The sequence below is a fragment of the Phaethon aethereus genome, assembly GCF_964289735.1.
Source record: "Phaethon aethereus genome assembly, chromosome: 5".
Lineage (NCBI taxonomy): Eukaryota > Metazoa > Chordata > Aves > Phaethontiformes > Phaethontidae > Phaethon > Phaethon aethereus.
In genome coordinates, this window is record NC_138579.1 from 33,980,395 (window position 1) to 34,003,372 (window position 22,978).

The 22,978-nt window shown below is 41.3% G+C and overlaps 1 protein-coding gene across 3 annotated transcripts in view; it reads left to right on the top strand.

The window, feature by feature from the left end:
* Window positions 1–2,455: 2,455 nt before the first annotated feature.
* The window catches only part of STXBP6 (syntaxin binding protein 6), a gene marked incomplete at its 3' end in the record, with an annotated part of 83,186 nt that continues 62,663 nt past the window's right edge, over window positions 2,456–22,978 (top strand). For all 3 annotated transcript variants that reach the window (XM_082001042.1, XM_082001043.1, XM_082001044.1), the window contains exon 1: window positions 2,456–2,991. In XM_082001042.1, coding sequence (XP_081857168.1) covers window positions 2,838–2,991 — 154 coding nt within the window. In that variant the 5' untranslated portion in view covers window positions 2,456–2,837. The remainder of the gene's footprint in view (window positions 2,992–22,978) is intronic.

Here is a 22,978-nt window from a genome sequence, read left to right on the forward strand (position 1 = left end):
CACAAAGCAAATAACAACATGCAGCAATAAACTGCAATATTTGATTGTTCTGTGTTGTGTCTTCTTGTGTCTCTACTGAAACAGGAGATTTAATCTGTCTTGGGATATTCTGTTGAGCTATGCTTTATTTAGAGTTGGATTTGTATGTTGTTTGTGCATAAAAGCTCTTGCATTAAGAGACAGATGTGTGTATACGTAGAGAGGTATGTTAATTAAATCTCCTAGGTTTTGCATTTATTTTTGGGTATTGTCTATGTGGCAGTCATTCTAGTTTCATGCTGTTAAGCTGCAGTGCGCATAGGGAGCAAAATGATTTGGGAAATCCATGAAATAGAATTTGGATAGTGTCTCTTGTTCATTTGGCTTGCCTCCTGTTCAGCAGAGTCTTACCAAATGCAGCTATGTAGAGTGAGACCTATTGCTTGTAATATCCTTAAAGGAAATCTTGAAGTACTATATGAAAGTTTTGAAGCTATAAATCAATAACATTTTCTGCTACACCAATTGTAGGTAGGGAAGACTTGCATCCTTTCTCAAGCTAGGGAGCCTTTACATCACTGAGTATATCTTTGAAATCACACTTTATTTTGCAGTTTTCAAACCTCAAGAAAATGTCTGAACATCTATTCAGTAACTCAGCTGCAGAATTAACAGCATCAGATTGTTGCAAAGTGGAGGACACTTTTTCAGTTGGCTGTGACTCAGCTATATTTTTACCTGACAGCATTTGTGTGTGTTTTCCCAATAAGCTATTTATTGAAAATTCTTTAAGTATGTGAAGGTCTGAGACTGAAGTTATTTTTGCAAAGATTATCAGTCTTTTATCTCAGTCAGAAGGAGGTCTGTGTGATTGAACCCATAGTCATTGATAGTGGCCTTGAAATTAAAAAATAAACAAAAAAACCCTCCAAAAACGCCCACCAACCCCAAAAACTAATCATAAACTGCCAGCAGCTCATATGCTGATATAAGATATATTGCAAATATTTTCATAACACAGAAAAGGAGAAAATTGTGGTATAATGAACATGAATGTGAAAACAAGATTTCTAAGTAACTAGCAAGTAAATTTATTCTTTTGATTCTTTTTTCATGTTGATATATTTGTTGTTAAAGGATAGGTAACTTACATGGCAGGAGTTATAAAATCACATCTTTTCACGAGCTGCACATTCTTTCTTCCTTTGGTCTGGATTTTTCCTTTGATGGGGCCTTTTTTTAAATGAAATTGATTTTTGTAAAGGTGCATGTAGAATAAGATAATGCTAAAACTTGTCAGAATTTGCATGCCTCTGTATTGGTTAACTGAAGTATACTACTACGGATTATTTTGGCAAAGGATTCTATTTGTGTCCCAAAATAAACAGGTGGTGACTTTGATTTGGACTAATTTGCATGCTCTTACACCTCCATGAATACAGCTTCTGTCTGTCTTTCAAGGGAATGTCGTAAATAAGTGCCAACAAAATGTTGAGACTGAAAGTAAGACAATTACTTTGCTAATAGTAAGCATGCTAAAAATAATGGAACCGTGACTTTTGGCTTCATAATCTAATTTTACTGGAATTTATCTTATGTTTTCTAATAGTTAAATTGTGGCAAATACCAAATTATCCCACAGGCAGAATTTCTGTCTTCGGTAGTTGAGACCTGAAGATGATCTTACTCATAGAAGGCTAAGGATGTCAAAAAAGATCTGTGGGTTTGAAAGTCTTAATAATATGGAGATGTGGAACATAATGTATGTGTATTGGAGCATCATTGTATTTGAAAGGGGGCATTTGGCAGTCTCTGTCAGTGGGACCTATATACTTATCAACAGATTTCAGGGCAGAACTAATTGGCGTTATAACTGTGGTGCTGTCTAGCTAAAGAGCCTGTTAATATCCCCTCTGTAACTGAGTTCTTTCTCCTTTAGTTAGGCTCCTCTGTAAGTCATGGTTAGATCAACCTTTCTTTTGCTGGACACACCTGAATAAGCAGCTCCCCTCCTTATCCCTCCCTGTTCTCTATTTTTTTTTTTTTTTTCCTGTCTCCAGATGTGTCTCCTAAGTTGATTGTGCTATTTTCTTATGAAACACATGGAGGATCTGACCTGGGTCAAAATTACTTAGCAGGAACGAGGAGGTGTGGCTTTGTCTGTGTGAACCCGAATGGCTTCTCTGACACTGTTTCTGTGCATTTGCCCAGTTGGTAATTATAGAGGAGTTGAGGCAATAAGATGCTAAGGCTGCAAGAGGTGCAGGAGCTGCTTAATCAAGTACTGTCATCAAGAGCAGTGCTTCTGAAGGAACGGTCTTACAGAGTCTAAAGCTTTCTGTATCTTCTGTGAATGTGACTTGTCTGCTGGCACAACCAAGCTCAAGAGAGGACCCTGATGAACTCAATCACAGTGTTCCTTCCCTATGCCCTTGCAGTGCTTTCCCTGTCTATGTGGGACAGATGAGCTTCCCTCCAGTTACCAGAGAGGGAATTAATGAAGCTTTTATGCAGCATGAAGTTACAGGGTGTCCCTCTGAGAAGTTTTTTGCATCATACTGAAGTGCCAGCGTGGACAGCTTCTGCCTAAAATAAGCTAAGCTAGTTGAAAATAATTTAAGAAGTGTGGAGAACAACTTAAGTGGTGGTTCTTAGACACTTTGAAAATTCTGCCTTTAAGTGCATGAAATTATCTTCTAAACTCTTTGCGTAATTAAAAACTTCATTTGAAGGTCAGAGCTGCTAATGCCCGTGTAATTTAGCTGGACTTTCACATAACTTGGGAGTTTCTAATATTTTTTTTTTAATTTCTGATTTTATTTTTAGGGAGTAGCAGTTTGCTATATCTGTGATCTACAATGAATGCCAAATCTGCAATCAGCAAAGAAATTTTTGCCCCACATGATGAAAGGATGCTTGGAGCTGTCCAAGTGAAAAGAAGGACAAAAAAAAAGATTCCTTTCCTAGCTACTGGGGGTCAGGGTGAATATTTAACATACATCTGCCTGTCAGGTAAGATTAATGATTTTGACATACAGTTATCTGTTTTGGTTTATCTTTGATTAACTGATTAGCTTTTATCTGTAGCCATAAGGAGCTGGGTGACTTGAATCTTAATAATGTAACCAGAGAATTATGGTGCTTATATCTTTAATCTTGCAAAACCACATGCTTAAGGCTATTAGTATTTATCCCATACAACAAACAGAAGAATTCTCATTTCCAGCTGAGTGTGCTGCTTGTAGTTCTCCCCATATAGAGAGTTTCAAGGAAGGTTTTAAAAATTGATTTTGCAAGGCTGTTTCCTAGACTTGTTGTTGGGATACTCTTTTTGAATGTAAGGATTGCAAGTTTCAGTCCTCTCAGGTTGCAGGGGAAACTGAATCTAGGTCTTCCACCTTTTAAAGAAATGCTCAAATCATTAACCTTTTGAAGCAAAGGTCAACTCTTCTTCCTTTGGCAGTTAAATTTTTCAAGTGTAAGTCTATTTTTTTTTTTTTTCAAAGTCATCTTATTTTAAAGAGTAACCCTGTTCTAGGGCCGTGCAGTCAGTTTTGGAATACCCAGGTGTTTGATACCCATGTTCACGAAGAAGGGTTAGAGGTGTGATCTTTGGCTCCCCCACCCTCATGTTGGTGTGTAGTAGTCAACATGGATTTTTAAGAGATTAAATGATCTTAGATGCATCTAATGTCTTTCTGCAACAGGATGACATATTATGAGTAGGGAAGAAACAGCAAATGTCCTGACTTCAGCAGAGTTTGTCATGGATGACAAGGAGAAGCATTCAGGATCTAAATAAAATTACCGTATGGTGGGAACTGAAAAGCTGCGTAATTGTATTGGGAGAGCCCTCATGCATGGCTTGCTATTAGCGGGGTTTTGCAGGGATCTGAGACCAGTTGTTTTGTATACGTTTATAGTTTATATTATGGAATGTACAGTATGATTGGTAATTTCAGTAGACAGCAAAGTGAGCAGGGAGAGGACTGCCTGTCTGTGTTTGGTTTTGAGGGCAATATTGGAGTTCCAAGCAGTCTGATCAGAAAGATGATGCAATTCAATAGGGTCAAGTGCAATTAGTTAGTCAAGAATAATCTAAGGGGTCGGGAACAACTGTTTCTGCCACTGTGGTAAGAGGAAATTGTGACAAGGATAAACTGTGGGTTTTGCTGGTTTTGGTGGTTGTGAAGTAATAAAGGTTTTAGCTGCAGCAAGAAGTTACAAATAAAGGAAAAGTTTTCCTTTAGTAAGGGTAAATTAATGTGGGGATGGCAGTTTAGCTGTGTCCCCAAATGGTCTAAGATGAACTGTATCTTGGGATAACAAGAATAGACTTGGTGACCTTCCATTTTTCTGTGATTTGGTACAATGAAGTGAGACACAATGGTGGCTACTTTCGGATTTTTAGTTCCCATTTTAAGCAACACATGCTTTAATGCTGAGTGTTGCAACATCTATCTTGGAAACACCTTTATCAGCATTTGACTCTGCCTTGGCTTAGCCCACCTCTGGACCAAACGCAAGCACTTGTTTTATCCTCCAAAAACACCCTCTCAGCTGAGAAAGGGAAAATGGGGAAAAAGGAGACTCGTGGGTTTAAACGGGTTGAAATAGAAACAGACTTAATAAAACAATACAACTAATATCAATGCTAAAGCAATATAAAGCACGTGGAGTTGTACTCAGCCCAGACAGCGGTTGCGAGCTGCGTGCTCCCAGCAGCGAAACTGGTTGTCGAACCCTGCGAGCAGCGCAGCGCCGGCGCAGGGAGAGCCGGCCTCGGGGCAGAGCGACGGGCGAGACCCGCCCGGGGTGGCGGCCATTGCGGAGAGAGCCCTGCCCAGCAGAGTCCCCCATCCGTGGTGAGCGTGACGTTTGGGGTACGGAAGGCTTCTCTTGCCCAGCCTGGGTCAGCTGCCTCGGCCTCCGCTCCTCCTGGCTTTAGCACTTGGCTGCCTCGAGACTGCTGGAGGCCTTGGTCGCTATGGAGAGCCCCACAGCACGGCTGGCCGTGAGCTCAAACGGTGTCTGGTCAACTTTGTTCTCACAGTAATGGGTGCTGCAGTCTCCTTAGAAATGCAGTTTTTCTGAACAGAAAACTGATTTTATGATTCTATCGCAGCAAAACCAGGACCGACTCTTGTCCCATTTTTCCCAGGTTTGCTATGGATTAGGTAAATGTAGACTGGAATATCTTTGTTCTTAGTTTCCTTGGACTAACTCAGTTTGGCCTTTGCTAAAAGGAATTTGATAATTAACTGTTTAGAACTGAATTTCTCAGTTGAAAGGATACACATAGAAACTGATTTGTTAAGGGACTTATAAATATTTGGGGATATAAAATATCCTGCTTAGTTGTTTCATTCAAGATAGGATACAGAAAATTAAACATCAGCCGTTGTGATAGCTACTTTTATTTACTGCTCAGTTTGTAACTGACAAATTATATGAATTGTTATAATCAGGGTTAAATGTTTTCCTTTCTGTGTTGAATTCAAAATACATTATATCATAATCGTTGTTTATCTGCATTTTTGTAAGCATGGATAAGAGACGCTGAGCAGGGAGAATGCCCTTAGGCCTCAAGGAGATGGGATAGTGAAGCATTAAAAGAACCAAATATTGAACAGAGCAAGATGGGAGAGTAAGGGAGATTCTTCCTTAAAATTTGTATTTGAAGAATGTACTGGATGTTTTTTTATATGAGAATACTAAATATTGAATTGGTTAGAAGGAAATACACATTAATGCTCCCAAATGCGTACCTAAAGCCTATCATCTGAAACTGGAGACAGATTATGTTAAGAAAGCTGTAGCAAGACCGCTTGCCAGACTGGTGGAAAGTGAGCAGCTGGGTTACCTGCAACCTTCTAGCCTGCTGTAGTGATGGGGCTGGCCAAGTTAGACTGGCAAGCAGAGCCAAGAGACATCTTTTGGGAGTTATTTAGTTGAAGAACAGCGAGGAAGGAGAAGACAGATGGGAAACACAGAGGTGGGGTGGCTGTAGGCAGAACAGAGAAGATGAAAACTGGGATTTTTTTTTTTTTTAATGTTAACACAGAGAAAAGACAAGAAATTCAGAGCTGAAAGTGGATATTTATCACCTCCTCCACACTAGCAGACCTAGTGATAGTTATTGGATCAGATCTAAGTTTTAATTTTGTCATCATTGTCTTACATAATTGAAACATAATTTTTAAAAATAGTTCTTAGCTTTATTTAGAACTCTCAATTAAGTATAAAATACTTAAAAAGTCACCAGAAATACAGGGTACAGGTGATGTCTCCTATTTGCTTGTGCACAGTTCTGTGTGTGTTATTTCCTTTGACACTCTATCATTACGTTTTTTAAGTAACTTCTACTATTTAAAAAGGTTTTTCATTTGTCATAGTGCATTGGAAGTGTTCCAGTTTGTACATATGGATGTGGCATTGACCTTTCAGGACTAAAAATCTGTTGCAGTTGCAGTGAACTGAATGAACCAGATGGTTCCTTTTGAACCTGAATTCCTGTGTGTCATAACACTCTCGGCTTAGCTGCTCTTTCTAGTCCTTCTGCTGGAAAGCTTGCAATTTCATTGTAAAGCTACAGTTGTTTAAAACTGGGAATGGAACTTTTTACCCCTGTGGTTACGACTTTAATAGCGTTATTAACATATTGTCAGTTCAGGGGTTTTTTTTTGGATGGCTTTTATGCAAAAGTACACCCTATCAATAATGGTGCTAGAAAAGCCAAAAGGAAATGCAAAGAAATTGTAAGAAGTAAGTCATAAAAATAAAATGTACATGCAGGGGAAGAGTGTGGTGGGTTTTTCTTCCCTTTAAAGTTTAACCTTATTGACCATGTCACAGACTTTTGATAAAGACAGGCAGTAAATTGCTTAGCCATTTGCAGTTACCCCAGAAGGTTTTGGGGTTTTGGTTTTGGGTTTTTTGCTTCTCTTTCTAAGCGTACACAGAGAGAGAGGCTTGCCTTATTAGCTTAAGTAGTTCTGTGAATATCCTCATTTGTGCTCTTACAGCACACTTCAGCAGATATCTAACCATATCACGTGGTTATACTTCCAGCGTAAGCGCTGTATTCTGTCTTTTGCCCCTAGAGCCAATGGTGAAGTTGTTTTTCCAAATAACGAATTTGTTGTTCCTCCCCTACTGGCTGCTCATGGAATAGAATATAACCCAGGAATGACCTATATCTCTTGCTCCTTTGAAGGTCATTTGATGTGGCTGCCAGAAATTAGCCATAATTTCATGGGGAGTTCAGGGGCAGGTTAAGTGCAATTGAGTTTTCAGCATAGTAGCTGAACTGAAAATTGGAAGGTAGTGAGAAGGAGCTTCATATCAAAAGAATTCAGTTTTCTCCTAATGTGTTCTCATTTTCCGTTTGAGTTTTGCTACTGTACTGAAGTGACAATCTCCCAGTTTATTTTCTATATTGTTGAAGAAATCATCCCATTTCCAGGAGCTTATAGTGCAGAGGATTATCATGATTCCTTCTCAGGACATGAGAAACCAAAGTAAACTTAATTTTCCACTGGTTTTCCAGGAGAATGCTGTAACCTAATCACCTCCCCATAGGGTGTATTGAGGTATTACTGCATATTTGGAGGGGAGAGGTCGTGGGAAAGGGTATTTCCCCTCTGTTTAAATGTTGTATTAAGGAGTGAGAGTGATACTTCAGTGTTCACGGTCAGATATAGGGCATTTACTTTGAGTCTGACCCACTTAGATGTCACTCTTCATTGAATGTTTAATTATTTATGCAAAATAGAACATGTTTGATCTGAGAGATTCAGTCATCCCAGAAGAACATGCGTACCAAATGGTGGTGTAGTCTTCTGCAAGCTCTGACCTGGACAGCTGTTTTAGAGACAACTGCAGACCGGTTGTGATGCTTTCCTTGGCCTAATGGACCCAGACTGGCACAGCAGGCTGGACGCCTGGGCATAGATGGGTGTGTTCAATCAGGGATCAGGCAAAATATTTCTGGTACTGTAGTTAATGCAAGGGCTACCTGTTGCAGGTGGTGGCTTTAACGTAAAGACTTACATTCTGTCCCCCAGAGAAGAGGGATGTTAAGTATTCCTATGTCTCAGAGTTCCTTGAGTACTCGCATCAGTATAAAAAGTGTGGCTGCCATCACCAATTCTCTGCCTAACACTTTTGCATTTTATATGAAAACACCTGCTAACTTTCTGATCGATAGTGCAGAAACTATTCCAGAATTCAATGGACAGGACTCTGCAATGCAGAAAATGTAGAAAATAAATGTATTATTCTTTCTTTATTGGCTTTTTTAATATCAAACTACAGACTCATTGAAGACTTTCTTCGATTGGCTACTGGTTGTTCTAAAACCTTCTTATTGTGCAGAGTCAGTGGCTACTTTTGCTTCCAGTTACTCAGAGATTTACCCTACACAGATTTTGTGCCATGTTACATTCATGTTGACTAAGTCAAAGTGATACAATTTGCTAGTGTGGGTAGAGTTAAACTGATGTAACATTCTGTGGTTTCCACACGCGCAGTTAGGTTCGAGTTTAACGGCAACTTCTTGATGTTTATTCTTGGACTTCTGTGGACTGATGCCTCTGCCTTCCTGGTGCCTACACTGATGTTCGTGTCTGTGGATAGTGAGCTGACCATAGCAGCTCACTGAAACTTTTTACTGGTGCTCATGCAGCTGAACTGGTGCAAATGTGTGAGCAAGAATCTCTGGCCGTGAGAAACATGAAAAACTTCAGTTGACTTTTGCTCATATGAAACCATTAAGACTAACATTACAGTTGTAAAAAATAAAGTTCAGGGATGAAGATGCTACGTAGGAAACCCTTTTTATTTTTTTAACAGTAAGAATAGCAAGATGTTGGTATAGCTAGCTTTGAAAAGTTATGTAGTATGTCATTGGAGACCTTTGGGAAGAAGCTGTGGAAGTGTGTCAGGAAAGGCAAAGGTGACTGGTTTTGCCTTTAGGATAAGAAGGTGCTCTGAGAGATCACTGGGTTTACTTCTAGATAGATTTTTATTTAATACATTAGTACATAGATTATTTTTTTCAGAGTAGCTTCAGCACAGAGAAAAAAAATACTACTATTTTCTTATGAACAAGCTACTGTAAGAAACTGTAAGAAAGTAAGTAAATATACACAAATGTTGTAGACCTTTATATGCTATATCATATATGCTGTATCTTGTTTCTGCATTTCCATTTTTTTGTTTGTATTTTCAGATTAGAAAATCTGGGAATCAATTTTCTGGGTGTATACAGCACACTGTCTGTATAATACTTAGTTAATAATTGGAGCTTGTGGAAGACATTTGGATACTTGATTTTAGTCCTTCTAGCCATGGTTCAATCTTGAAAAATCATATTTCCGCATCTGAGGCAATGCTTCATTCACTGAAGAAACTTTCCAGAAAACAAGCTGAAATATGTAAGCTCTTCAGTGGAATTTAAGGGCATGTGTGAGAATTCCTTAAAGTGAGTCAGGAGGCTGTGTCAAACATTAAAAAGGGTCAAGAACTGTGCCCTTTTCAATATGTATGCCTTTGCCTTGAAACTTCCAATATTTGGAGGGTGGAATAGGCTCATTCCACTTTCTTCTTCGCTTTGCTCCATTAATTTAGAAAAAATTTATTTGATCATTCTATTTGTTCTATTTCTGAATGAGATAAGGTCGTCTTGGGATTGTTGTACATGGCCGATTACTCTATTTTCTTTACCACTGAGTGTGTTTTAGGTTGGTGTTTATATTTGTGGCTTAGCAAAGTTATTTCCAGTGATGGTATCAAATTCAAAAACTTCATTAAATGCTGTGCAATAACCCCCCCATCCTTACTGACTGTAAGGATTACTCTAAAGGCAATTTCTGCATAACGTAAATTCTCAATTGGAGAACGTGTTTACATCATCAAAAACGCAAGAATGATTATGGCCTTTCATGGATGGATACATTTTTCCCCTTATTAACATTGCTTCGGAAGTCAGTCTGAGTGGAGTTAAAATCCATTATAAAAATGATAGGACTGAAGCAAAGAGATGTCTTCACCACCCCTACCTTCTCTTTACTAGGGTTTCTTTTAACCTAGATGAACCATCATAGGAGTTTGGAGGAATTCTCTGACGTTTACTCTGCCTTTACTTCTCCTTTTGAAATAGCAATGTAAAAAAATCATCAAAAGCTTTTGGTTAAACTTTTTAAGTTATTTAGATGTTACTAAGTTATTTTTAAAATAACTTTTAATAGAAAAGTTTAATAACTTTTTAGTAGAATTTTACATATGCAGAGGCATAATATCATTAGCCATTCTCTGGGGTGAACTAAGGCCCACTACAACCTTGATGTTTTCTGTTCTAAGAGAAATAAAAAATAAACGAAGCTCCCAAGATGTTTCAGACCTTGTCTTCCCTTCCATGAGCCTCTAACCATGCATGTGTGTTGCTTTGGGTTCAGGCGTTAGCTGGGGTTTTCTGTGTGTTTTTTTAAAACAATAATAACATAAGTTTTGTGCTATTATGTGGTGAAAATGCATATCCTTTTTTTCCATAAGCCGGAACGGGAAAACAAACAAACAAACAAACAAGCTTCCTTCCACTTCTTCCAAGGGTGAAGTTTGTAACCATCACTGTCCTATCTTGGTAATGGCTTCTTTAAGATGAAGGTTTAATTATTCAGGTACCTGTAGGGCAAATGAATGTCCAGCTCCTCATGCTGTGTGCTCAGTGACCTATATTCAGTGCTCTAAATTGACCATGAAGTTGGGTACAGGAGAGCACTGATTTTTTTGAATTGGTGCTTAACATGATTACATTCATGTAGTGTCCTATGTGTGTCTAAATAAACATATATTAAATGTATTCATAAGTATGAAGCTTCCATCTACTCCTAGCTGCTAGCCTTAGGGCCTGTAGAAACTGTGGCTCAGACATACCTTGTGTTGTGGCTTGGAAGACTGGCAGTGCAGTCAAGGGTAATGCTTGTCTCAAAAACAGCTTCCCTGTTGCATCACAACTCAGTGAATTTGCCATTATGTTGATATTTTGAGTGCAGTGCTCATATTAAACTGTCAAAATATAGTTGCCCTCATTTACTTATAATACACAGATCTTAGCCAAGCCTCTTTTCCCTTCTTTATCAGAACATGTTTTGTCTTCGTTAGGTATTTCTGATATTTTAACTTGACAGTTCTCAAAAGGAGTTTTAGGAGTCCAAATACGAACTGTTGCTCTTAATGATAGTAAATGCCAAATTCCATTTCATAAAAGGAGTTTAAAAATCTGAAGTCATGTAAGGGTCTTTGCAAAACTTTACCAGTGATCAAATCATGGAAGTGAAAAACTGGTAGCTTTTGGGTGGGAGAGAGATTAGCCTTCTGTTTTTCATTATTGATCTTTTTATATTTATTTAAAACAGAAGATGGGAAATGATGAACTTCTTTGGTGGGTAGGCTACATTTATTAATTGTATTCAGAATAATACCCTTAATAGATGTTGGTGCTCCAATCCCTGCTGCCTCTGAGTTGTTCAACTTAATGTAACCAGTACTTTTTCACAACAATTTTGTGTAGGAGGGTATCTTGTTATAGCAAAGCTACAGAATTGCATGTTTGAAAGAATCTCATCTAAGGTTAGTGTTTTCTTTTTAATCTTCTTAAAGTGGAGAAAGAATATATGTGTGCTCCTGTGCATTCCCCCAACACACTATTTGATCTAATTTGCATGCAGGAAGTATTTTCTAAATTGCAAGCTGAAGGTGTGTGGTTATATGTCTGTTTATCTTTTTTTTTTTTTTTCAGAATAGAATTGTAGCAGACTGATAAAGCTCAACAGTTAACTATTGTGCATCATTTTCAGTTTTATAAAATGATGTGTTGATCCAGGAAACTTGTGTTACTAATGTTGCCTTCAGTTTTATTCAGAATTGAGCTTTTGGAATTGTTTTTCACTCCATGCATAAAGAGACTCCTTGGAAAGATTTCCAAAATCCTAAATGAGATTGTCTTGGAAAAATGAGAAAGGGGGGAAAAAAATGAGCAAAACAAAACCATAAAAAACTTGATGGGAAAATGTGAGAAATCAGATCTGTGTATTTAGTCAGATGTGATTTTGTAGTAATCAAAAGTGATAGGTTTAATATTTGTAAATATGAAGCCTGTATTGATGCAATAACTTTTTATGCATAAAAAAAGTTGGTTGCAAAACTGTATAACAGGAGTTCTACACCAGAAGCTGTATGTTGCTCCATTGGTCGTAAAGGAAGTTTCATGAGATTATTAATTGGAATTTGTAGCCTTTTCCATGGAGGCATCCAAAAATTACTGTGAAGACTTACACAAAGTAGTTAGGTTGCAGACTTCCTTTCCCTTCTCCATGTTCAGAAGAGGATGGTGGCTCTTTAGTGCTTTATCTATTGGTTGGAATTACTTGTGCTGTTGTATTACTTGTGTAGGTTTGTATTCCTTGAGCTGGCAGTCGCTTCCTTCAGTGAGTGAGGCATATTTCACTGCGGTGATTTGCTCAGAATATGACAGATGCTTGCATCAGGTTTCATGCCAGGTTATAATGTTTGAATGTTCTGCTGTCTTTGGAAGCAGTATGTTTGTTCTTTGTCCAAGTGCGGCTTTTGGCAGGGCTTGGTACTATCTTATATGTGGTGAAAATGCAGAGCTAGAAGTAAGGATATACTAAACAATATTTCATGGTAACTGTTCCTTCAAGTTTAAGTATAGCAACCAAGCACATAAGACCTGCGTGAGTATCCTCTAATTGCTAGCATTGGTGGAAACCATTTTCATGGTACCATGACTGTTAAAACTGGTGTGTTTTGCTTTGAAGTAGGATTAATTTTCAACAGTTTTCTTAGTTTTCATGGTGTATGGTATTTATAATACCCTGACTCACTGTGTTACAGATTTCTGAACTTGAATCATACTGGGCAGAAAGCATCTGGATTGTTCCCTTGCAGTTGCGCTTCAGAAAGCATTACTGTTAATTGCTGTGTAGCTCTTCTCTTAGAAGTTGTATCAGCGTGTAAAGAAAATCCAAAGTTCTTTTTCTGCCTGACCAGTGGTTGATGTATTACAGACTCTTCTAGTAGATAAACATCAGACTAAAATCTTCTCCTTTTATAGTAGTCCAAGCTGTAGGAGTCAAATCCTGTAAGTTTTCATCATACTTCTGACCTTTGAAGACTGTGCTATCAAATAATTTTCAGTACAGAGCAGCACATACAAAGTGCTTAACAAAGGAATTGCTAAACCGATTAGAATATTACACCAAGCTTCTTTATCATTAGGTAGGTCTTATTGTTGCATTGACGAAGAAAAAGATGAATAATGCAGTCCTGATCTCTAAATATATTGTTTGTGATTTTAATCAATAAATAATCTTTTTAAAGCAAGTTAAATAGAAAAAGAACAGATCAGAACTGATGCCTGATCTTCTGCTGTGATTTGCCTGTTACCCCCAGTTTATTGAAACTGCTGTCACAGGAGCTTGGATACTAATCAAGTAGCATGACACCTATAAAATACAATAGGGAGGGAATTTTGAACTAATTCTGTCCAGTTCTCCCTCACTGGTGCACTATATAAACATTTATAGCTGTGGTAATAAAAACAAGGTCATGGTCTCGTGCATGCGTGTATATATGCTACCGCAAACAATTGTTCTGCATTTACAGCAGGCAGTGTTTTTCTTCCAGCCTACTTGCATAAAGATTTTTACGTAACTTGGTTTTTGTAGTCTGATTATGCATATCCTAACAAGAAGGAAAAAAAAACATATGAAGGGTGGGGAGGCTGAGAGAATATAAACTATGTAAAGTTTTGTTGACCTTGTATCAGGGAGGAGCCTACCCGTTTGTCCAAGTTAAAACAATCTCTAGTAACTGTTTAGCTGGAACAACTTCATAGAGAAAGTCTGGCACACCCTGTCAGTTGTTCTTTTGCTGTATTCATTAGAGCTCAACAGCACACAGTATACTTTTGCTAGCCTCAGGGAATGATAGAGTTAAAACACTACTGCAGCTCAAATTCTCTAGCATTAGTGTTTTGAAGAAAACTTCATTTAGGTGAAATTTTTAGGGGGTGGGGTCTGAGATAGCTTTATAATATTGTGGAACATACGCATCAGACAGTGAAGTTCCTTAGATAGTTTTATCCCCTAAATGTAGATGGCTATTGGAAAATTGCTTTAAGCATCTAATTGTCCTTCTGTATTGTCTCCTCAGACATGTCTTCAGAGGGCAGGCTCAGCTGGAAGGGAAGCTGCAACATAAACTTCTTGCTGGATGAAATAACTAGTAAATGCTTTTCATGGGTAATATGATATCAGCCCCTGCTGTGTTCGTTTTCTTAAATCTCTGCCTCTTGTCACACTTTGTGGAACACAGTAGTAATGGCAAGAGCAGTTTTCTGTGACTGGATCAATGACTTGGAAGAAAACAGAACTGTTAAAAGAATATTCTCTTGCTTCCAGCAAGAGAAGCATTTACACAAAGCATTCAAAGCATTTGCACAAAGTATGCTTTTCCTGAGTGAGATGAAAATTGAAAGCTTAAATAAACAAAAGCTTTCAGCCTCCAGTCATTATGTTTGTTCACCTGCATTAATGACAGATTCCTAAAGAAATCTTGGCTGTTCAAGTGTCTGGGAATATCTAAAGTTGTCTAAAGCATTATCTGGTAAGATTTTTGGCAGCTGAAATTTGTTAAATTTACTTAAAAGGAAAACAACAAGAGATAGGTAGAGAACTTTCTGGAATAATTTGTCTTCTGTGTTATTTTTGTATTCAGATATCACAGTTTCTTTTAAGAATAGCTTTCTTAAGTTTAACCCACATAAATTTAGCATACAAATACACACAAACCATCCTTCAGCTGTACCATCTGCCTGAGGGAGTGCTGGTTCTTAACCCAGTGTTTGTTCTGTAATGGAAGGTAGTTGGAAAGCAAAAGAACAAAAATCACCCGCAACTATGGAGAACATAAAATTGGCAAAGACTTGGAGGGATACTTTGAAATTTGTCAGGAATTGGAAAAAGGGATGGCTTGTGCAGTGGCATTTGAAGGATTCTAAACTGATAGACCACTGTGTGTGCTGAATGATAAAGCCTTGAAGTATTCATGTTATATACAGTTGGACTCCCAAATATTGTTTTGTTTGTAAAATTAAATTTTAAAAGTAGTTTTCATGTCCGTCGTCCCTCTCTTCTACCCCAAAAAAGTAAGCAAGCTTGCCTTTGGATATGTCAACTTCTTGGAGTATTGATCTCTGTTCATAGTAGACCGTATGATGCAATAAGTATCAGCCTTAACCAAAGGTGAGACTTGTTTGTTTTCTAGCTAGAAACTGATGTAGCCTATAAAACATTTTTGTTCTAATGTGAAATAGTTTTTTCTTGGCCAGGGGGAAGGGTCAGGAGGGGAAGAGCAGGATGTAAAGAATCAGTCTAAACAGTAGAATTATTGTGAAGAGTTGTATTAACCATTCATTTAGATAGCTCAGTCTTAAAGACTTGAGTAATCAGAGGTGTGTACTGTTGCTTTGTATCACTTTTGGACTCAAAATTTAATGAAGTGGAGAAAATCTCATAAGAGTTATTTGTATTTGTGACTTTCTACAGTTCTGCTTTTCCTATTGTAAGCATTTACCCATAACCTATGGTTTCAGACTGTTTCAGCTCAGTCTTGGTTACTTTCTTAATGGATTTCATAAAGACTGTTCTTGCCTCTCTGCTTACTATGGACCCATTCAAAGATTCATTCCTTCCATTTGCTTTTTAAAAAAACAAACAAAAAACCCAAAGCAAAATGTACAGGATTTAAGGGAATCAACTTGGTTTCGTGACGTCTTTCCCCTTTTTGCACGTCTAAAACGCTTTGAAAGGCTGGAAAAAATGTTTGAAATGCCCTTTTTCTTTGTCGTAGTTTGGCAACTAAGCACCACGCAACTGCTCATTCACTCCCCCTCCCACAGTGGGACGGGGGAGAGAATTAAAAAAAAAACCCCGTGGGTTGAGATAAACACAGTTTAATAGGACAGAAAGAGAGAAAGAAACAACAATAATAATACCAACAAAGGAATGTACAAGAACAAGTGATGCCCAATACAGCGATTGCTCACCACCTGGTGATCGACAGCCCGTCCCCGAGCAGCGATTTCCGCCCCCCCGGCCAACTCCAGTTTATGTACTGGGCATGACGTCGGATGGTAGGGAATATCTCTTTGGCCAGCCTGGGTCAGCTGTCCTGGCTGTGTCCCCTCCCAGCTCCCTGTGCACCCCCAGCCTGCTCGCTGGCAGGCCAGCACAAGAAGCTGGACTGTCTTTGACTGCTCAGCAACAACCCAAAACATCAGCACATTATCAACAGTTCCTCATCCCAAATCCAAAGCATAGTCTCACACTAGCTTCTGTGAGGAAAACCAGCTCTATCCTGGCTGAAACCAGGACAGTATCCACCCCTTATTCCATACCATTTGCGTCATGCCCCGGGTCCTATACTTTTCAATACCTTCCAATTATTCACTATTACTCTTCCTGTCTTTTAATATATACACATAGATATCACTTTCTTAGTCCGGGGCCATCACTTCAAAATGTCTGTGGAGTTCATTCGGTCCATGACTCTGGGCTTCATCCATCATAGCAGTCTCTCAGGGCAGGGGAGATGGTATGTGGTATTGGATTGTCATCTGGCACGGTCCATGTCCATGATCTGCAGGTCAAAGATGTCAATCTCGAGGGATTTGTTGGGCGCAAGCTGCTGAAGCCAGTTCTGATTTCATCACTGCTGCACGTTGCTTGGTTTCAGTGAAGCTCATTCTTCATCAATCTGGGTGATTCTTACTATAATACCATTGATATGGTAGATAGCAGCCATAGTAGTAATGTCATACTGAGCAATTAACATAATACAATTCAAATCATTGACTATTTTCACCCAAAATCAAGTCTCCTTGAGGTACATATTGGACTTCCCCATCCTTCCGCATTACTCACCAAGTGCACCCAGGTCCCTGGGCAAAGACAGTCCCACGAACGGGTTTGCCTTTGCCTGAGGCGGGAGTAACCCAGACTGTCTTCCCCAGCATAATTCTCACATGCACCACAGGGACTTTATCCCCTTCTACAGTACGTAGAAGTTTTGATTGGGCAGGGCCGGCTCTATTAGTAGATCCCCTAGTGTTGACTAACCAGGTGGCTTTTGCTAAATGTTTAAACATTGGGATACAATGTTTGAATGTCCCGTCACCCATTGCTCTCAGTGTAGTCTTTAACAGTCCGTTGTATCGTTCAATTTTTCCGGAAGCTGGTGCATGATAGGGGATATGATACACCCACTCAATGCCGTGCTCTTTGGCCCAGGCGTCTATGAGGTTGTTTCGGAAATGAGTCCCATTGTCTGACTCAATTCTTTCGGGGGTGCCATGTCACCATAAGACTTGCTTTTCAAGGCCCAGGATAGTGTTCCGGGCGGTGGCATGGGGCACAGGGTATGTTTCCAGCCATCCGGTGGTTGCTTCCACCATGGTAAGCACATAGCGCTTGCCTTGGTGAGTTTGTGGAAGTGTGATATAGTCAATCTGCCAGGCCTCCCCATATTTATATTTCGACCATCGTCCTTCATACCAGAGAGGCTTTAACCGCTTGGCTTGTTTGATCGCAGCGCACGTTTCACATTCATGGATAACCTGTGCAATAGCGTCCATGGTCAAGTCCACCCCTCGATCCCGAGCCCATCTATATGTTGCATCTCTTCCCTGATGGCCTGAGGTGTCATGGGCCCACCGAGCTATAAATAATTCACCCTTATGTTGCCAGTCCAGATCCACCTGAGCCACTTCAATCTTAGCAGCCTGATCCACCTGATGGTTGTTTTGATGTTCTTCAGTGGCCCGACTCTTGGGTACGTGAGCATCTACGTGACGTACTTTTATGATGAGATTCTCTAGTCGGGCAGCAATATCTTGCCACAATTCAGCAGCCCAGATGGGCTTGCCTCTGCGTTGCCAGTTGCTCTGCTTCCATTGCTGCAGCCAGCCCCATAGAGCATTTGCTACCATCCATGAGTCAGTATAGAGTACTGGCCATTTTTCTCGTTCGGCAATATCTAAAGCCAGCTGGATGGCTTTCACCTCCGCAAACTGACTTAATTCACCTTGTCCTTCAGCAACTTCTGCGACTCGTCGTATAGGGCTCCATACAGCAGCTTTCCACCTTCCATGTTTGCCTACAATACGACAGGACCCATCAGTAAACAGGGCATATTGCCTTTCGTTCTCTGGTAGTTCATTATATGGTGGAGCCTCTTCAGCACGCGCCACCTCCTCTTCCGGTGATATTCCAAAATCTTTGCCTTCTGGCCAGTCCATGATCACTTCCAAGATTCCCGGGCGATTAAGGTTTCCTATTCGAGCCTGCTGCGTAATAAGCGCGACCCACTTACTCCACGTAGCATCAGTCGCATGATGTGTAGAGGGGACCCTCCCTTTGAACATCCAGCCCAGCACCGGCAGTCGGGGTGCCAGGTGGAGCTGTGCTTCAGTACCAACCACTTCTGAGGCAGCTCGAACTCCTTCGTATGCCGCCAATATCTCCTTTTCAGTTGGAGTATAGCGGGACTCAGATCCCCTATATCCTCGACTCCAAAACCCTAGAGGTCGACCTCGAGTCTCTCCTGGTGCCTTCTGCCAGAGACTCCAGGTAGGGCCATTCTCCCTGGCTGCCGTGTAGAGCACGTTTTTAACATCTTGTCCTGCACGGACTGGCCCGAGGGATACGGCATGAACTATCTCCTTTTTAATTTGTTCGAAGGCTTGTCGTTGCTCAGGGCCCCATTTAAAATCGTTCTTCTTCCGGGTCACTTGATAAAGAGGGCTTACAATCAGACTGTAATTTGGAATATGCATTCTCCAGAAACCCACAACACCCAGAAATGCTTGTGTTTCTTTTTTGCTAGTTGGTGGAGACATAGCTGTTATTTTGTTGATCACATCCGTTGGGATCTGTCGACGTCCATCTTGCCATTTTATTCCTAAAAACTGGATCTCTTGTGCAGGTCCTTTGACCTTACTTTGTTTTATAGCAAAACCAGCTTTCAGAAGGATTTGAATTATTTTGTTCCCTTTCTCGAAAACTTCTTCTGCTGTGTTGCCCCATACGATGATGTCATCAATGTATTGCAGATGCTCTGCAGCTTCACCCTGTTCCAGTGCAGTTTGTATCAGCCCATGGCAAATGGCTGTGTTTCCACCCCTGGGGAAGTCGATTCCAGGTGTACTGGACACCCCTCCAAGTGAAAGCAAACTGTGGCCTGCACTCTGCCGCCAAAGGGATTGATAAAAACGCGTTAGCAATATCAGTGGTGGCGTACCACTTGGCTGCCTTTGACTCCAGTTCATATTGAAGTTCTAGCATGTCCTGCACGGCAGCGCTCAGTGGTGGCGTGACTTCATTCAGGCCACGATAGTCTACTGTCAGTCTCCACTCTCCATTAGACTTTCGCACTGGCCATATGGGGCTGTTAAAGGGTGAGCGAGTCTTGCTGATCACTCCTTGGCTCTCCAGCCGATGAATCAGCTCATGGATGGGGATCAGGCAGTCTCTGTTGGTGCGATATTGCCGCCGGTGCACTGTTGTGTTAGCGATCGGCACCTGTTGTTCTTTGACCCTGAGCAACCCCACCACAGAAGGGTCCTCTGAGAGACCAGGCAAGGTGGACAGCTGTTTAATTTCTTCCGTCTCCAAGGCAGCTATACAAAAAGCCCACCGGTACCCTTTTGGGTCCTTGAAATACCCTCTGCTGAGGTAGTCTATGCCCAGGATGCATGGAGCCTCTGGGCCAGTCACAATGGGGTGCTTCTGCCACTCATTCCCAGTTAGGCTCACTTTGGCCTCCAGTACAGTCAGCTGTTGGGATCCCCCTGTCACTCCAGAAATACAGATGGGTTCTGCCCCTGTATGACTTGATGGCATTAAGGTACATTGTGCACCAGTGTCCACTAAAGCCTTATATTCCTGTGGGTCTGATGTGCCAGGCCATCTAATCCACACAGTCCAATAAAGTCGGTTGTCCCTCTCCTCCGCCTGGCTGGAGGCAAGGCCCCTCTAGTCCTACTTACAGTACTCGTTACCCACTTCTTGTAAATATGAATCAGAAGTCCCTTCAAGAGGATCAGAGGTGAGATCAGCTCTTCTATTCTTTCTGGGAAACTGCCCACTGGAAAGTGGAGCGATGATTTTTCTGGAGGAACCTGAACCCCCCTTTGTAATTGTTTTTCCTTGCAGCTCGCATACTCGTGTCTCTAGGGTTGAGGTAGGTTTTCCATCCCACCTCCTCATGTCCTCTCCGTAGTCACGCAGTTGAAACCACAGGGTGGCTCGTGGTGTGTATCCTCTATATCTTCTCTCTTGAACAGAAGAGCGCTTACTCCTAATGGCTGAGACACTGGTCCGTATGGGTGGAGGGTAGGGCATATCCTCTTTGAATTGCCGGAACTCCCGGGACAGTTTCTCTATAGCAGAGACGCAGGCCCATAGGGAGGAAGAGAGACTTTCTTCGTATTGCCGGAGTTGGCCAGCCAATTCATCCACCGTTGGTCTCTCTCCGTCTTTCCAGGCCATTACTGCTAATGAGTTGGCATATGATGATGGTGCACTCCGTACAAACTTCCGCCACATAGGTCGCGTGCAATTGACTTCATCTGGATCTTTGGATGATTGTCCATTGTCCAAGTCACCATAAATCACCTCCAGCACAGCTAGCTCCCTCAGGTACTGGATACCTTTCTCCATGGTGGTCCACTTGCCTGGGTGACATAGAACATCTTCCTTGAAGGGATACCTTTCCTTCACACCCGACAGGAGTCGTCTCCAGAGGCTGAGGACTCGTGCACCTTTTCCAATTGCTTTGTCAATGTCCCCTTCCCTAGAAAGGGTTCCCAGCTGCTTGGCTTCCCTACCCTCTAATTCCAGGCTCCTGGCCCCATTATGCCAGCATCGGAGCAGCCAGGTGACAATGTGCTCACCTGGACGACGGCTGAAATCCTTTCACATATCTCGCAACTCACTCAGGGATAGAGATCGGGTAGTTACTGTCTCTTTTATGAGTTCTTCCTCTTCCTCCTCTTCAAGCGATGACTCGGTCTCTTTCCTCTTCAGTCCTCGTGATGGCCCTGCTTCAGAACACTCTGCCTCCTCACTCTCTTCCTCTGCCTCCTTCTTAGCAGAATCTTCCTCCTCCCTTACTAAACGAGCTGACTTCCGCTTCCAAGATTTCTTTTTTTGTACAGGGGCAACTGATACCGGGATGGGCTGGTTCTCTGGTTCAGCTGCAACACTCTGAGTAGCTACAGTGCCCGCCATGGGGGTTGGAGTAGTGGCAGTGCCCATTGTGGGGGTTGGTGTAGTCACAGTGCCTGCCACAGGGGTTGGAGTAGTGGCAGTGCCTGTCACATTGCCATCAGACCCAGAGAGCCTCTCTCCCCTTTGCACAGTGTTAAACAGAGCTCGGTAGGCATGGGCCAGGCCCCAGCACATTGCAATGATTTGTGTCTCCTTGGAGCTGCCAGGCTGACAGCATACTTCTTCCAGATATTCTGCTAGTTTATCAGGATTCTGCAACTTGTTCGGGAGTGAAGCTCCAAAACACCGGAGGTGCCCACCGCCCCAGGCATTTGCCCATGGTGTTCCACATGCCCTGCCATTCATAACTATCCAGCCTTGGGGCAGATCTCCGGGTGATATTCTTAAATTGCTTGCTAACCTTAGACAAAACCGAAACCATGTTCCCCAGAAGTAGCAATAGAGGTATTTTAACCAGCCAAGGGTGTTCAAAATACTGAAAAATTATTGTGATGAAGGAGGAAATGTTATGATAGAGGGTAGCAAAGGTACCATTCTGCATTTTCTCCATAAAAAAGCTTTTCAGAGGCAGAAGTATAATTGCTAATCGTCTCCACAAAACTGTAGCCAAAATACAGTAACGGCTTTAGTACAGAGCTCAGATGATACCACATTAAGCTCAAGGTCAGTGTTCTAAAAACAAATCTCTCGGGCGAGACATTACTAATCATCGCAGAGTACAGCAGCCCGCAGAACCCAACACCGATCCTTAACATGTACGGCAAAGACGAGAGCATGATGCAAATCAAATAAACTGATATTGTGACCTGCAACCGTTATTATCTCAAGCCTCGTGCCCCACGTTGGGTGCCAAAAAGGACTGTCGTGGTTTAGTCCCAGCCGGCAACTAAGCACCACGCAGCCGCTCACTCACTCCCCTTCCCGCAGTGGGATGGGGGAGAGAATTAGAAAAAAAACCTCGTGGGTTGAGATAAACAGAATTTAATAGGACAGAAAGAGAGAAAGAAACAACAATAATACTACCAAAAAAGGAATGTACAAGAACAAGTGATGCCCAGTACAGCAATTGCTCACCACCCGGCGATCGACAGCCCGTCCCCGAGCAGCAATTTCCGCCCCCCGGCCAACTCCAGTTTATGTACTGGGCAGGATGTTGTATGGTAGGGAATATCCCTTTGGCCAGCCTGGGTCAGCTGTCCCGGCTGTGTCCCCTCCCAGCTCCCCGTGCACCCCCAGCTTGCTCGCTGGCAGGCCAGCACAAGAAGCTGGACTGTCCTTGACTGCTCAGCAACAACCCAAAACATCAGCACGTTATCACCAGTTTCTCATCCCAAATCCAAAGCATAGTCTCACACTAGCTTCTGTGAAGAAAACCAGCTCCTATCCTGGCTGAAACCAGAACATCCTGTAAGTAGCTCCTATTTTCAAACCAACCAACCTATTGTGGACAGCTTCTTTTAGTTTTATTTGTGTAAAACGTTAGCAATGTTTCTATTTATTCTACTTCTAAAATACTCCTTTGTCTTTATGGTTAGTTAATTGGATTCTTCTACAGCCTTATTCTGTCTCATTCTGTCAGCTTGTTGTCTCTCTGATTCTCTTAGGCTGCAACACCTTAGAGAAATTTG